At 42.9% G+C, this 13649-nt stretch overlaps 1 protein-coding gene across 1 annotated transcript in view; it reads right to left on the bottom strand.

The window, feature by feature from the left end:
• Window positions 1-983: 983 nt before the first annotated feature.
• ADAM17 (ADAM metallopeptidase domain 17) overlaps window positions 984-13649 on the bottom strand; it is a 62616-nt gene continuing 49950 nt past the window's right edge. The window contains exons 13-19 of the mRNA XM_045011131.1: window positions 13174-13277; window positions 12274-12408; window positions 10593-10723; window positions 7889-7967; window positions 6510-6598; window positions 5364-5420; window positions 984-2981 (exon numbers count right to left, since the gene is read on the bottom strand). Coding sequence (XP_044867066.1) covers window positions 2631-2981; window positions 5364-5420; window positions 6510-6598; window positions 7889-7967; window positions 10593-10723; window positions 12274-12408; window positions 13174-13277 — 946 coding nt within the window. The 3' untranslated portion in view covers window positions 984-2630. The remainder of the gene's footprint in view (window positions 2982-5363; window positions 5421-6509; window positions 6599-7888; window positions 7968-10592; window positions 10724-12273; window positions 12409-13173; window positions 13278-13649) is intronic.

The raw sequence follows: 13649 nt of genomic DNA, 5'->3' as shown, positions 1-13649 counted from the left end.
TGGTGGTTCACAGACCACAGTCTGAGAACCTCTGGCATAGAGGGTTTAGATAAACAGGACCAAAATGTCCACTCAAGAACCCTTACTGTAACTGGCTAGTTCCTTACTGGAAATGAGCTGCTTTAATGTGTGTAGTCTAGGGCAGTGGTTCTCAAAGTAGGGCCGCTGCTTGTTCAGGGAAAGCCCTTGGCAGGCCGGGCCAGTTTGTTTACCCGCCGCGTCCGCAGGCTCGGCCAATCGCAGCTCCCACTGGCTGCGGTTCGCTGCTCCGGTCAACAGCGCGGGCTGAGGGACGTGCACTGGCCACCCTTCCTGCAGCCATTGGCCTGGAGCGGTGAACCGTGGCCAGTGGGAGCTGCGATCGGCTGAACCTGCGGACACAGCTGGTAAACAAACTGGCCTGGCCTGCCAGGAGCTTTCCCTGAACAAGTGGCAGCCCTAGTTTGAGAACCACTAGTCTAGGGTGAAAATATTCTATTTGCTTATGTGTGTCTAGAATTCAAGCAACAACTCCAAAAGCACAGCAAAATTGAGAGATCCATTCCATTATCAGATCAGATCAGATACCTCAATAATTGTTCCCTTTGGGTCATAAGGGGCTTGTTGGCAATGCAGCTGATTGGAAGACATCTGAGGCCTAAACAAGCCTTGGGTTTGTCATCATTGCTATTAGTATTTTAAAAAAAAAAAAGTCTTCAGTTTCCACATGCACAGGGATTCTGTCCTGCTGCTGTTATTTATAAGCACAAATATATTAGTTGCAGAAGTTATGGAACTTTTCACACACAAGTGAAGGTAGTAAGAAACATATTCAAAAATAAGAACCATCACTGGTTTTGTGCAGAAGGAATGGAGCAATGTATACCAAGTCTGGAGCACGACATTTTGCTGCTTACTAAAGATTTTGACCAAGGAGCACTATTTTCTTAGGTAAAAATCCTATCTGTGAGAAGTGGCAAGTCTTAGTTTCAATGAAACAGTCATCCTATAAAAAGCTTTATTATTACATTGTACGGAAAGTTAAATTTAACACAAACAAATTTTATGGCTACATATCAAATCCAAAAACCAGTGTAATTAAAATAATGATTAGTTAGATATGAATACCATAAGGCACAAGTTCAAGTATTAGTGTAACAAGTATCCTCGGAAACACACAATTCTTTTGTCACAGGCTTGGTTAACTGCCATCAAATTTTAAAAATACAAGTTTTCCATAGTTAAGCTTTCCTGGCTGATGAACACAGATCTGCTTTCCAGTGGACATTTAAAACAGCTGCAGAACCATTTTAAACAAAGTTTATATAAATCAAAGTTACATTATGACATGATTATGGGGTAAGATAGATGAAGAGCTAAGATCTTTCTGTAGGACCCAAGCAGTAAATAGTTGCCCTATGATTCTACTGTGACAGTCCATCTGTTAATACAGACAAAAATAACTTTCATGTAACATTCATAGCAAACATTACACTATTCACATCTCTGCCTTTGGAAATAAGCTTATCAACTTAAAGGGGCACCACTCCATTAAGTTACAGGCTTTTTATATTACACTACTATAATACCCTCTTGGAAACCGTACAGTTAAAAAGGTTTCCTTGTTAATATTGTCCTTTCAGATTTGGCAAACCTTGATTTTTATCAGTATTTAGAAATGAGCTGAAATTAATCATTGTTATTCATCAGTATCTGTGCAACTCAGAGTAATATTTTTCCAACAAACTGCTACTACAGCGAGAGCTCAAATTATATGTGGGTCCTACAAGTGGCTTTTTTTTTTTTTTTTAATTTCTTGGCAACAGTGTTATGTATATAAAAAAGTTGAATCAAAGAAACCACTTCAGACTGAAACAACCATTGTAAAGGTCAAAACCTAAACTGAGTGTCCTTTCAACATATTCTTTTCCTCCCACTCCCTCAGGCAGAGGTCTGTAATTATACAGTGTTCTTTTAAGAAATGCTTCATTCAGAATGGGAAGAGTTATATGAAAGCTATTTTTCAGCAATGTTATAAAGAACTGAAACCCAGAGTAACTCTGAACGCGTATCAGTTCATTGTATTTATCAGACTCTGTTTAAAATACAATTTATACCTATTTCACTGCTCTGATCTTTGTTTGCAAACAAAATAATTTTATACTGCTTAGGGTACCTAAACTGCTACATGCTCTAGTCTATGCAGAAAACTCACTACAGTTTTTTTAAAAACACCCAAAACCATGATTTTGTCTTTCTGTGTTGTTCCAACTACAAAAAGCTGAATTATAAAAATGCTAATATACACAACCTAATATCCAGCAGGATGTTCCACTTTACACCACAGGTTGAAGGAAATAGTAAAGGTTAAGAAACTAGAAAAACCAAATCCAAAAGCTTCAAAACAAGCTAGTTTTAGTCTGGATGTTTTTCTTTGTTTTAAAAAGATGTAATTGTCTAATAAACTAAGGAAGGTCATACACATGACCAGCATCTGCAGTAGGTCACTTCCTTCCCCAAGTCTCCCATCCCCTCACAAAATATATCTCTATCTATCTATCGCTATCTGAATTTATATAAACAAAATGGTTTTAAGATCAAATATATGAACATTTATTTTGCACCCAGTCAGGCTGGAAGGCAGCGAGATGCTAGCATTCGGTTTCTTTGCTGTCCACTCGATTTTGGCGCTGTAGTTTAAAGGATGATGCTTTCTCGCTCCTAGTGATAGGATGGTCTGTAAGATCCTCAAAAGATTTAGCAGCTGAGCTGCTATTTGGGAAAGGGTCCTTCTCAAAGCAATCTTCATCAACATGAGAGTCAGTACTTGGGTCCTCCTGAATAGTGTCCATTCTTTGGTGGTCCAGTTTTGGTGCTGCAGCTACTACAGGCATTGCTGTGATGGGCTGCAGTGGCTGGTGTCGGCTTGTTGACTGTGCAGTAGGAAATGGCTTGACAATTCGAACAGATGCTGAGTCCATACTACTGAGCATCTCAACGTTCTGCAAGACACAAGCAGCTCAGTCAGGTGGAGGCGGGAATTTTTTTCTAATTTGGAATTCAACTTTTGTTCATTGTCCCTTCACAGGGAGAGCAGACAAAAAACACACATTCCTTTTGGAGTCTGGATACTTGGGGAGGAGAAAGTTACAGTAATTCATAAATAAAAGTTGTCACCTGATGGCTTTGGGCAGCCTTCCTGAAGGAAGAGAAACTTTAAAGTTCAAGGCAACACATTCTGATGTTACCTTACACTGGTCAAGTCTAAACCCAAACAGTTGGCCTTTTGTCTAATTCAGCTGACCATTCTTGTAAGTTACGAATTATTACATGCTGGCACTGACTTTTATCAGACTGGCTAAGTTAAACATTAAACATCCTTTCAGCTAGGGTGTCATGTGGTTCGTGCAGGTTCTAGTCTGCTGCCACTCATGTTCAATGTGAAGCAATTCAGGGAGGCAGCGTGAGCTGGTGTGTCTCAATATGCAGTTTATGCCTCTATTTCACTGGAGCCAACTGATGCAACTACAAAGACTGGCAGAAGTGATACCAAATGCCCTCAGTTGATAGGCCCCACCTTTTGTTAGTCAAGTTTACAATCTCGAGGGTTATCTTTGTAACTTAACTGTTCTGGTGTGTCCAGGGGCAGCCATGGCTATAGATTTATAGATTTTGAAGGCCAGAAGGAACCATTATGATTATCTAGATTAACCTCCTGTGTAACACAGTCCACAGGATCTCCCTGATTTAAATCCTGCTTCAAGTCCAACAGCTGTAGCAGGAACAGCAGCAGATCTTTTAGAAAAATATGCAATCCTAATTTAAAGATTTCCAGTTACGGAGACTCCATCACAACCCCTGGTAAACTGTTCCAATGGTTAATAAAGGAGGAGGGGGCACAGAGAGGTGAAGAGATTTGCCCAAGGTCACACTGCAGATCAGCGGTAAAGTCAGAAAGAGAACCCAGATATCTGAGTCCCAGTCCAGTACCCTACGCACTGGCCATGCTGCCAGGAATGCTTTTGATTTACTTTGGTTTAGACAAAAGATCGTGCCCTTGCCATCTTGAGAGTGCAAGGTCCCAATGTGTGCTACTGGGGCTGCAATCTAAGACCACTCTCACGGCAGCTGGTGCAGAACGTATTGCACATTAAGCAGTGTTTCTTGCAGGGGGCACATTACATCTCTGCTGTGCCATTGTACCAGCTTCCAAAATCTTTCCAGATAGAGGTTAAGATATAAAGATGAGATGATTTGGGCCATGTTGTCTGAGACCTGCCACTTTCACTATATACTTTGGCAGTTGAGATGTCAAGCTAATAGCACCTTGGTTTACTTATGAGGGGGGCTGGAGGCAGGGATTTCTCAGTAAGGAATCCTTGATTCTGGCATATGCTTCCCCCACTGGTTTACAAGATCTCACATTTATTGACCCCCAGGATCATTCCTCAAGGCCTGTTTTGCAGGTTAAATGAATGGTGGAGAGGGGTTTTTGTGGCATCTGGGAGGGTTCTAACGTTAACAGATCAGGTGGTCTGTTCATTTTATTAATGAAGATTGTACATGCGCCCAAAGCACTGGCCACGTGCTTACACTGAAATAAAAATGAGAGGGTCTTGGAATGGGCTACAACTATATAGGTAGTTATATGGCCTGCGTCACCAGAGTATGAACTAGCAGGAAGTGTCATTGCCTGAAAAGTGACAGATCCTTCAGCCCTGTGACAGAAGTTCAAGTGACCAACTGGAAGCAGCCCAAGGATCACAGTGTGAGAATCTACAGTTTCAGCTGGAACATCCAGCTGCTAAAATGATAGTCTGTTACTAAAAGGCCACTTTGCAAGGAATAACTAATTCACTAAGTAGAGACTTTTCTGCTACTGCTGAAGTCATCAGATTAATACTTCTGCTTCTGGAAACTACGTTTTATTTGCATCACTTGGCCCAGGAACAAGTGGTCAGCGGTTGAAACTTGCTGAGCACACACCCAGACAGGAACTTGAATGCAGACACTTGTCACAGGACACACAGCTTTGCAGAACAAAGCAGCTCCCTGCATAAGATGCCATGGCTAGTGCTCAGGAGCAAGTGCACCTTCAGTGAGATAAAGACATCACCACTCACAGACGCAAAAAGCAAAAGCCACAATATTTCATTTAAGCAAAACTAACATTCCTTCTAGAAGAAAAAAACTCAACCATAAAACACCCAACTTCTGTTTCATCTGGCAGAGTTTCTGTGCAGAAGACACCATGGCTTTCTTTGAGGATTACTCCACAAATGTCTTTCAAGATCATTTTTTCTAATAAACATTACATTTCAAAGCTAGCTCTCTGCTAACATACAGTTAAAACAATTACTATTCCTTGAAAGCAGCAAACTTACACTGGGACAAAATAGAGATTTTGTGTTCTCTTCATACTGTTTATCCAATTTCTTGTCCTATAAAGAAAATAAACCAGTCAGTCCTATATTGTTTGCTGACCAGATGAAGGCACATTCTTTTCCCCCTCACAGCCCATTACACTCCCAGCCTCAAACTGCAGCCAGCTGATTCCCCTTGGATCGATAGCCAAGATTACCTCAGCAGGGAAGAGAAAAGCTAGTAGAGAGAGAGGCTCCTTTGCAATTTACACATGCAGTGACTCCTGTACAAGAAACCACCCTTATTAACAACCTCCCATCTGGAGAGACTGTGCCAAAGTATCCATGAGTAGGGCTCCTAGGCACCACAGCAATAGAAATAATAATAATATCCCCAAAACGAGCGAGTTCCCAGTTCTGTTTAAGCAACTGATTTTTGTTGGTTCCTTGAGTGGTCAATTAAAACCTGTAAATGTATATGAAATACTAGGAAGGTTTGCAGCAAAATGTAGAATTCTACAGTATTCATTGCCGCCTCCTCACAACGAGTGCAAATGCCAATTTCTGGGGGTTGTTTAATTAATTCCCTCCTGACAGGCCATATTATTTATCCCAGAATGGGCTGATTTTCAGCGGTTCTGCTCTCTAATGTAAGCGGAGGGGTTCTTAGGAAACAGTTGTTTTGGCGACTGAAGTGAGACTTTGCCATACCTGTTGTGATCTAACAGACTCAGGGTTAAATTATTCTGTTTGCTACAGCAGACAACTTCAGCTTCTCTGCTGAGGACAGAGCCTATGACTCCAAGCACAGTGCCAGCACTCACAGTGAAGATGATCATCATCTATTATGTAATTCTAAGTAGCACTGGCTAGCCAAAATAAACAACCCCAAATTAACATTTCTCCACTGATGCAATCTTCTAATGTTAACAGGAAGTAGTTCAGTGTTTTGGTAACATTAGGGTTCATTACGAAGGCCCTATGGAAGTTAGTGGGAGTTTAACCTGCTTAAGGAATGATGATAGGTCCCAAATGGTAACAGTTTTACCTTTATGGGCTGTTATCTCCTAAAAACTTACCCCCTGGATCTTTGCCATTACATGTATGAATAAGTTCCGCCTACAATATGATCAAACTGGCCAGTCCCCTTAAAGTAGGTTTACTCACCACAAAATGGACAAGAATACTGAGAGGAATCCAAAATAGCAAGGAAAACACAAGTACGGAGCCCACTATATTGTCTGCAAGGAATTTCCCTGTAAACAATCAAGTCCAAACCAATTAGTTATATGCCAAAGACAACATACAAACCCTGTTTACGTACATAAATATAGGTCCTGATTCTGCCATCTTTACTCCTGTGAGTAACCCTACTAAAGTCACAGGATTGCTCAGATGCATAAGGGCTGCAGGATTGGGACCATATAAAATATCTGTTCAGAAAGTTAAACCTCAAATCCTTTTCTCTGCCTCCTTTAACTCTTTAGTACTAGATGTCTCCCAATATTTCACATTAGCAGGCTGGGTGCACTTAGTTCTCCAAGGCATATCTTCCATTACTGCGAGCCCCTCACATGCTAACTCACAACTCTGATCTCATGGGGCAAACAACAAAAACACGTGCCTACTCTATTACTATGCTTACTTCCAAATACCAAGAGACACACAATGCTTCTGTTTGAAGTTACTAAGTAGTTTTAATATTAATCACCTGGAAAACTGCAGTTCATAGATCTTATAAGACTTTAGTCCAGAAGACTGAAAGCCATATAATTACTCTGCAGATAATGTGGCATTTACCTTGAACTTACACTGTCTCTTACCCTATCATTACAGAATCATGTACTTGATATCTTCTGATATGGTTACAACATAGTGAGGAGAGCTGTTATATCAGGACATATCTCCATGCTTTGTGTTGTAAGGTGCAAGATTAGTGACAACATACATCCAACCACTTGAGGAGTGTGTGGATTCAGTATAACCAACCACCTTTCAGTGCATTACTTTATACTGTGATATTTATTAAATGAAAATTCCCCACCCTGTCTACCTTGAAATCCTTCTTTAAAGATCCATTTAACTGTGCTGCCTATAAACAAGTCTAGGTCACTGGTATATAAATCACCTATTGTTACTCCTTTTCCTCTGACCTCTGTCTACTGCTTTGTCTTTAAATTGAAAGCTTCTTGGAGCAGAATCATCCTTCTTAAATGCTTGGAAATAATAATAATGGAGCAGGAAATGCAAGAAAACTAACTGTAGCTTTAAAGATTTAGAAGGGGACATCGATATTTTCAGTTCTAACACGATGCACTAAGTTACATTAGGAAGACAACTCCTACCCAGCCCCACCTTCCGAGATATGAACAGTGATTTGTGGGAGGTCAAGCCACCTGGCCCACACACAGTAAGAATAGTCATCCACCAATCTGATTCTTTTCACAGTGCCTTCAGGGTAGTAGTAGTTGGGAATGTAGATACCTCAGCAAATTAAAAAAATAACCAAAAAAAACCCAACAAAACCGTTGGATTACTTAACTTACCAAAAGTATTGATGCTAAGCTGATCGATGAAATCCCAAAATCGTTCAATCACATCCTGCACTTGCTTCTCACATTTGCCCTGCAAAGTAAACATTTATTTCAAAGAATTATCTTATATTACTTAAGCCTTAACCATCCTGGTCACAGGGCATGAAAAGGACGCAATACGAAATGTAACTACACGGTCAAGATGTACTTTGCATAGTTTATGGACATGTATTTATACCACTTTTCAATGGCCAAAGTCCATTTCTAATTAGCTGCAGTGACTGCTCTGAGGAAAGTCTCTGTTTTGATTTGCTTGTCTAAAAACAGCTCTGTCATAGGTTTTCTCCCCCACTTGGAGCTTTTGGGTTCCAAGATGGGGACCTGCATGGACTCCTCTAAACTAAAATCCTAGTTTAGATCTGGTTCTCGCTGCCACCAGTCAGTTTTAAGTGTCTGACACACTCCCTGTTCCCCCAAAAACTTCCCCTGGGGAACACAGATTCAAACCTGAATCTCAACACAAAGGGAAACAAACCATTTCCCCCCTCCCCTCTCCTAGCGCTTAGGAGAGATACCTGATTCAAACTCCTTGAATCAAACAAAGAGGGATTCCCTATCCCCCCCCTCCCTTTCCCCTAGTCCTTGGGAAAAATACCTTGATTCAAACTCCTTGAATCAAACAAAGAGGGATTCCCTATCCCCCCCTCCCTTTCCCCTAGTCCTTGGGAAAAATACCTTGATTCAAACTCCTTGAATCAAACAAAGAGGGATTCACTTTTCCCCCTCCCCTTCCCCTGAAAATCCAAACAAGGGAAGAAATCAATCAAGTTCTAAAAAAAGAAAAGATTTTATTAAAGAAAGAAAAAAGTACACTATCTCTATATTACCAGGATGCAAAAATACAGGGTTTAACTTATAAAAACTGGAGAGACTTCCCCTCCCTCCTCCTCAGCATAATCAAAGTAACAGCAAACAGAAATAAAGAATTTCCTTCAGCAAACACACAATTGCAAATATAGAAAGCAACTCAAAAGACTAATCCGCCTTTTTAACTAATACTCACTATACTGGATAGTAGGAAATACTCCAGGAGAACTTGGAGACATGTCTGGCCTCTCTTAGATCCAAAGAGAGCACACAGAGCAAACAAGGAACACAGACAAAGCCTTCCCTCCACAGAGATTTGAAATTATCCTGTCCCTTGATTGGTCCTCTGGTCAGGTGTTCCTCAGGTTACTGAGCTTGTTAACCCTTTACAGGTAAAAGAGACTTTAACCCTTAACTATCTGTTTATGACAAGCTCTTAGAATGTAATTGTAACTTCAATCCATTAAAGCTGAGCAGTGTTTGACTGAGGTTAGTTAGTGCCTGTACAAAGCTTAGGAGGCCTAGGGTTAAATTCTCAAAAGTGACTTTGGCACTAGATAGCTTAATTCTCACTGAAAGTCAATGGGACTAATGAGCTTAGGCACCTAAGTCTCCTTTGAAAACATTACCCCTTATTTGATATAAATACTAAATATTATTCTACTCTGATCCTTGCATCATATGCATCTCCACCCATTTCCTCTCCCAAAACAGCTACTACATATGTATAGGGAGATGTCACTGTTCAGCAGCAGGTTAGGTCTTAGGCTGACTTGGGAGAGGAAATGGTGGTAACAAATGGAGAGATTTTCATCATTTGCTCATCTGTTTATCAATCCCCTCCCCTGAAGCATCAAGCCATTGCCATCCTTACAGGGGAATGAAATACTCATGTTGTTGGTCTTCTGAGGAAAAGCCAGGCACGTTTGTGAAACTATTTTAAAAAAAGAAAGCTGGGACCTGATGCTGAGCAGCCAGCATTCCTAAAGCCCTCGGGAAATGGGGGCACTCGGCATCTTTCCAGATCAGGAGCTTAAGCAAAAAATAGTTCATTTGTTTTTCAAGATTTTGAAACAAGAGCACTCCAGAAGTCCAATGATTAACTTTTTCAACCACTGCTTCACAACTTTAAATGGGATTCCATGGGGCCCCTTCAAGTGTTGTATATTACTCCTGACCGTTACTCCTTCACTTTTCATAGCTTTTCTACATTACCAACCCTGATCCCCTCTACAAACAACAGAGCTCACTCACAGTCATTTATTTTCTTTCTATTCAAACCACGCACATGGTGAATCTTATCCCATCAGCTCCACCGATAAAGAAGCTCTGCTCTTGAAATACCAGGGTCATTAAAATGGCCTTGGAATTCAAAATAAATAAAAATCAAAACTCCAGTGTTACCCATCTATATGGCAGTGTCCAGGAACACAGAAACTCCTTGCACAGGGATTGCTTTCACTGATGTCACTGGAGTTTGTGCAACCCCACAACATGCAATGCTTAGGGAAAGACCAGGGCTGGCTTCTGGTAGTGCTACACTGTCAGCGGCACCGTTACATCAGAGCAGTGCACAAGCGAAAGTCAGTCAGGTATGAGTAAGAAGGGCATTTATGGAGATGCACAGTGCCCTATACAAAGGATTTCCCCCTCCACTGCCCTGAAAAAAGAGATTTCATTTCAGTGGCAGAAGGGCTGTTCAGCAGATCAGGTCTAGGGCTACGCTACTGTATGAACAAACAAGAGGAAACAGGTTATATGAAGGGGAAAGGCTCCTGGTGTTTTAGCTAGAAAGCCTATTCTGCCATAAATAGAATGCTTGGGGCATCTGGCTCCCAGGAACACTCACATTCATGTCACAGAATCCCACAGTGCAGGGCTTTCCTTTCCGTAAGTACAGGAACTGCTGGTCAGCGCCGACGTACGGACTGCACTTGCCATCCTTGTCCCGGCAGCAAACCTTGCAGGAATTGTCCGTTTCTAAAATAAAAGCAGCAAACTGTTTTTCCCGACTCTTGTGGTTATTTTCAATCCATAACCAAGAGTTTGTGAGCACGGAGGGGATTGCTTCCTGGTCCTCTCGCTGACATGCCCCTTCCCAGCAGACGGTGTGTGGAACGGAGGACTGTGTAGTCTCTAGCCACACAAAGCAGCTTCTTGAGCTGCTCAGAATACACAGAGCCTGAAGCTTGGCAAGATGCTCCATGCAGCGGAGTGGGGGGGGAGACAGGAAGCTCAAGCCATTTTCTGTTCAGCTCTGGAAGTTAAATTACTGCAGCCATCAGATGTCCAGGGCAGGTGAAAGGTTTCAAAGGCATCTGAGCCCTGGTTCACATCTGTGTGCAAATGACATTTTAAAAGCTTTCTACTGGCCTTGTCAAACTTCTGAGCAGGCATCTGGAGCTAGGAAGAGCAGCCACAGCCTGAACAATGAGGGAAGAGGGGCAGGGATCTGAGCTAGTGATTCTTTGATCTTTGCCCCTGGATTGTAGAGAGCCTGGAAAGGGGGAGAGGAAAGTGTGTGTGTGTGGGGGGGTGTATTTCTAAGAGACACATGCATGAGGGAATTCTTTCCATTAGCCCAAACTTGCCCTTCACATTCTCCAAACACTTCCTTCCCCTTCCTCCTGTCACTAGCTCCTCTGTCTAAAACAGTGGCACATGTGGCAGGTGCTGATGGGTTGAGAAGAGCTGGCTGGTCACATGGTGCTGCCTTTCCTTCTGGTTTCCAACTGCTACATCACATTAAAGACCTTTAATGTATCATTGGGTAGGTCTACACTGCAATAAAAGCCCACAGCACCGATTCTCAGAGTCCAGGTCAGCTGACTCGGGCTCGTGAGGTTCAGGGTGCAGGTTAAAAATAGCAGTGTAGACGTCTAGTCTTGGGCTGGAGCCCAGGATCTGAGACCCCCACCCCCCTCACAGGATCTCTGACCCCAGACTCCAGCCCTAGCCTGAATGTCAATACAGCAGTTTTATAGCCCCGCAACCGAGCCCGTGTCAGCTGACCTGGGCCAGCCACGGCTGGAGCACGGGGTCATTTACTGCAGTGTAGACATACCCTTAGTTACTCTCCTCAAGTGCTCTTTCTGTGTAGGCAACTGGTGTAGCTGCCACAGGATACAGCTTCTGTTACAGCCCTCTGCCTCCCAGCTGCCTGTCAGACATTCCTTCCCCAGCCTGCCTTGCTGGGGCCAAGGGGAAGTGTAGACATCTCTACTGCCCAGAGAGCCCCAGCGTATCAGCTTCATCTATAACCCTGTCTGTTCGCTTTGATGGCTCCAGCTCAGATGTCAGAGCAGCTTCCTCAGCCCCTCCTCAAACAGGAAACGAAAGTAAGGGCTGAAAGACAAAAACTTCAGCCTCTGACTTTTTGAGATGTGTTTGTTTGTCTGAAACCCTGATCTGGGGTCCAAGGACCTATCCACTGATAGCATGGCTCTCATCTAGGTTACAGATTAACTGTGCTCATCGGGGCCTTAACAAGACATGCTGCTCAGGAAAGCTGGCGATCCTGTTTTGCTCACCGTTACAAGCACACGATTGCAGGTTCTTCTCCCTCATGCAGAATGGAACACATTCTCCATCTTTGCACTTGCCCAAATCCACGCAGACCGTGTCATCCGGCGCATTCCCAGGGGGCGGGCAATCACTGCTGTTCCCTACAGACACAGGCATTTAGAAGGGATGGCTGCATTAGTACACAGGGTTGGTAAAGGCACAGATCATTCTCCCTGTGCTGAAGAGGAGACTGAGCCACAGATGCTCATTATACAGTGACTCCCAATAGCCCATTCTTGGAGCGAGACTCTAGTCACCTTTAGTGGGCTGCTGCAAGCACTGTGAGGAGCAGCAGTACATCTGGCAGATGTCTAGAAGGAAGGGGACCACATGGGGGAGGGGAAATGAAAAAACAGGCTCACAGCATTCAGATACTGCTATAATTCCTAATTAGACAAAATGCACAAAATGGTAGGCAGCCCTCTCAGGATTAGCCAGCCTTCAGCCAGGAAAGACGACTGTCTGGGCTGATTCCTCATCTTCAAGCAGAGTTGCTATCAGATGCGGGAGGAGGCAGAAAAGGGAAGTGAGCAGCTGGTGAGGAAGCAGAGGTTAAAGCAAAGTCATCCTGCCATAGCAAGATTCAGGAGCACACTTTATGCCTCGCAATGGTGCTTTTTTCTCTCTTTTTTTTTTTTTATTTAAAAGGCAAGAACGCCATTTCCCAGGTCCCCCGCAGGTGCGGAGAGCAGAACAATTCTTGGACAACTAAACAACTAGTTTGTAGGACAGAGTTTCTTGGTGCTTAACTGAACTCTAAAAGTAAACATACAAGTTGCATAAAAGGCAGCAAAAGCTAGTAAAACAGGGGCCCTGAGCTTGCAGCATTCAGTTGCACATGTAAGGGAAACGTAACAATGGCATACCAGTGCAATAGGACTCTCCTTTACAAGTAGCATTTATGGCTTCCTGGCATTTCTTCTGAGCGCTTTCAAACTGGCAACCTTTACAACAGGGGCTGTTCCGATCACTGTGAGAAGAGTGGAAAGAGAGGTGGAATATTAGGCTACTCAAGAAATAAATAAGTGCTAACATTAAGAGCGTGACAAACCCATGGAAGCACGTATACTTCTCCTCTTAGAGCTCTGCCTATCAGATATATTTGTCCCTCATTTTCTGAAGTGTGCTGAAGAATGGGTTACATGAGCACATGTACAACATTACACACAGAGAGGGAGAGTGGGCCCCTCGACAAGGCACTAGACAGACTCAGGACATATGAGATCTTTTCCTGCCTCTGCTACTGACCTGCTGGGTGACCCTGGTCAAGTCCCTTCACATCTCTCTGTGCCGGTTTCCTTTCTCACCCTTTGTCAGTCTTGTCTAGTTAGACTATGCTTTT

Source organism: Mauremys mutica, chromosome 3, assembly GCF_020497125.1.
Source record: "Mauremys mutica isolate MM-2020 ecotype Southern chromosome 3, ASM2049712v1, whole genome shotgun sequence".
NCBI classification, from domain to species: Eukaryota; Metazoa; Chordata; order Testudines; family Geoemydidae; genus Mauremys; species Mauremys mutica.
This window is presented reverse-complemented; position numbering and strand designations above follow the sequence as displayed.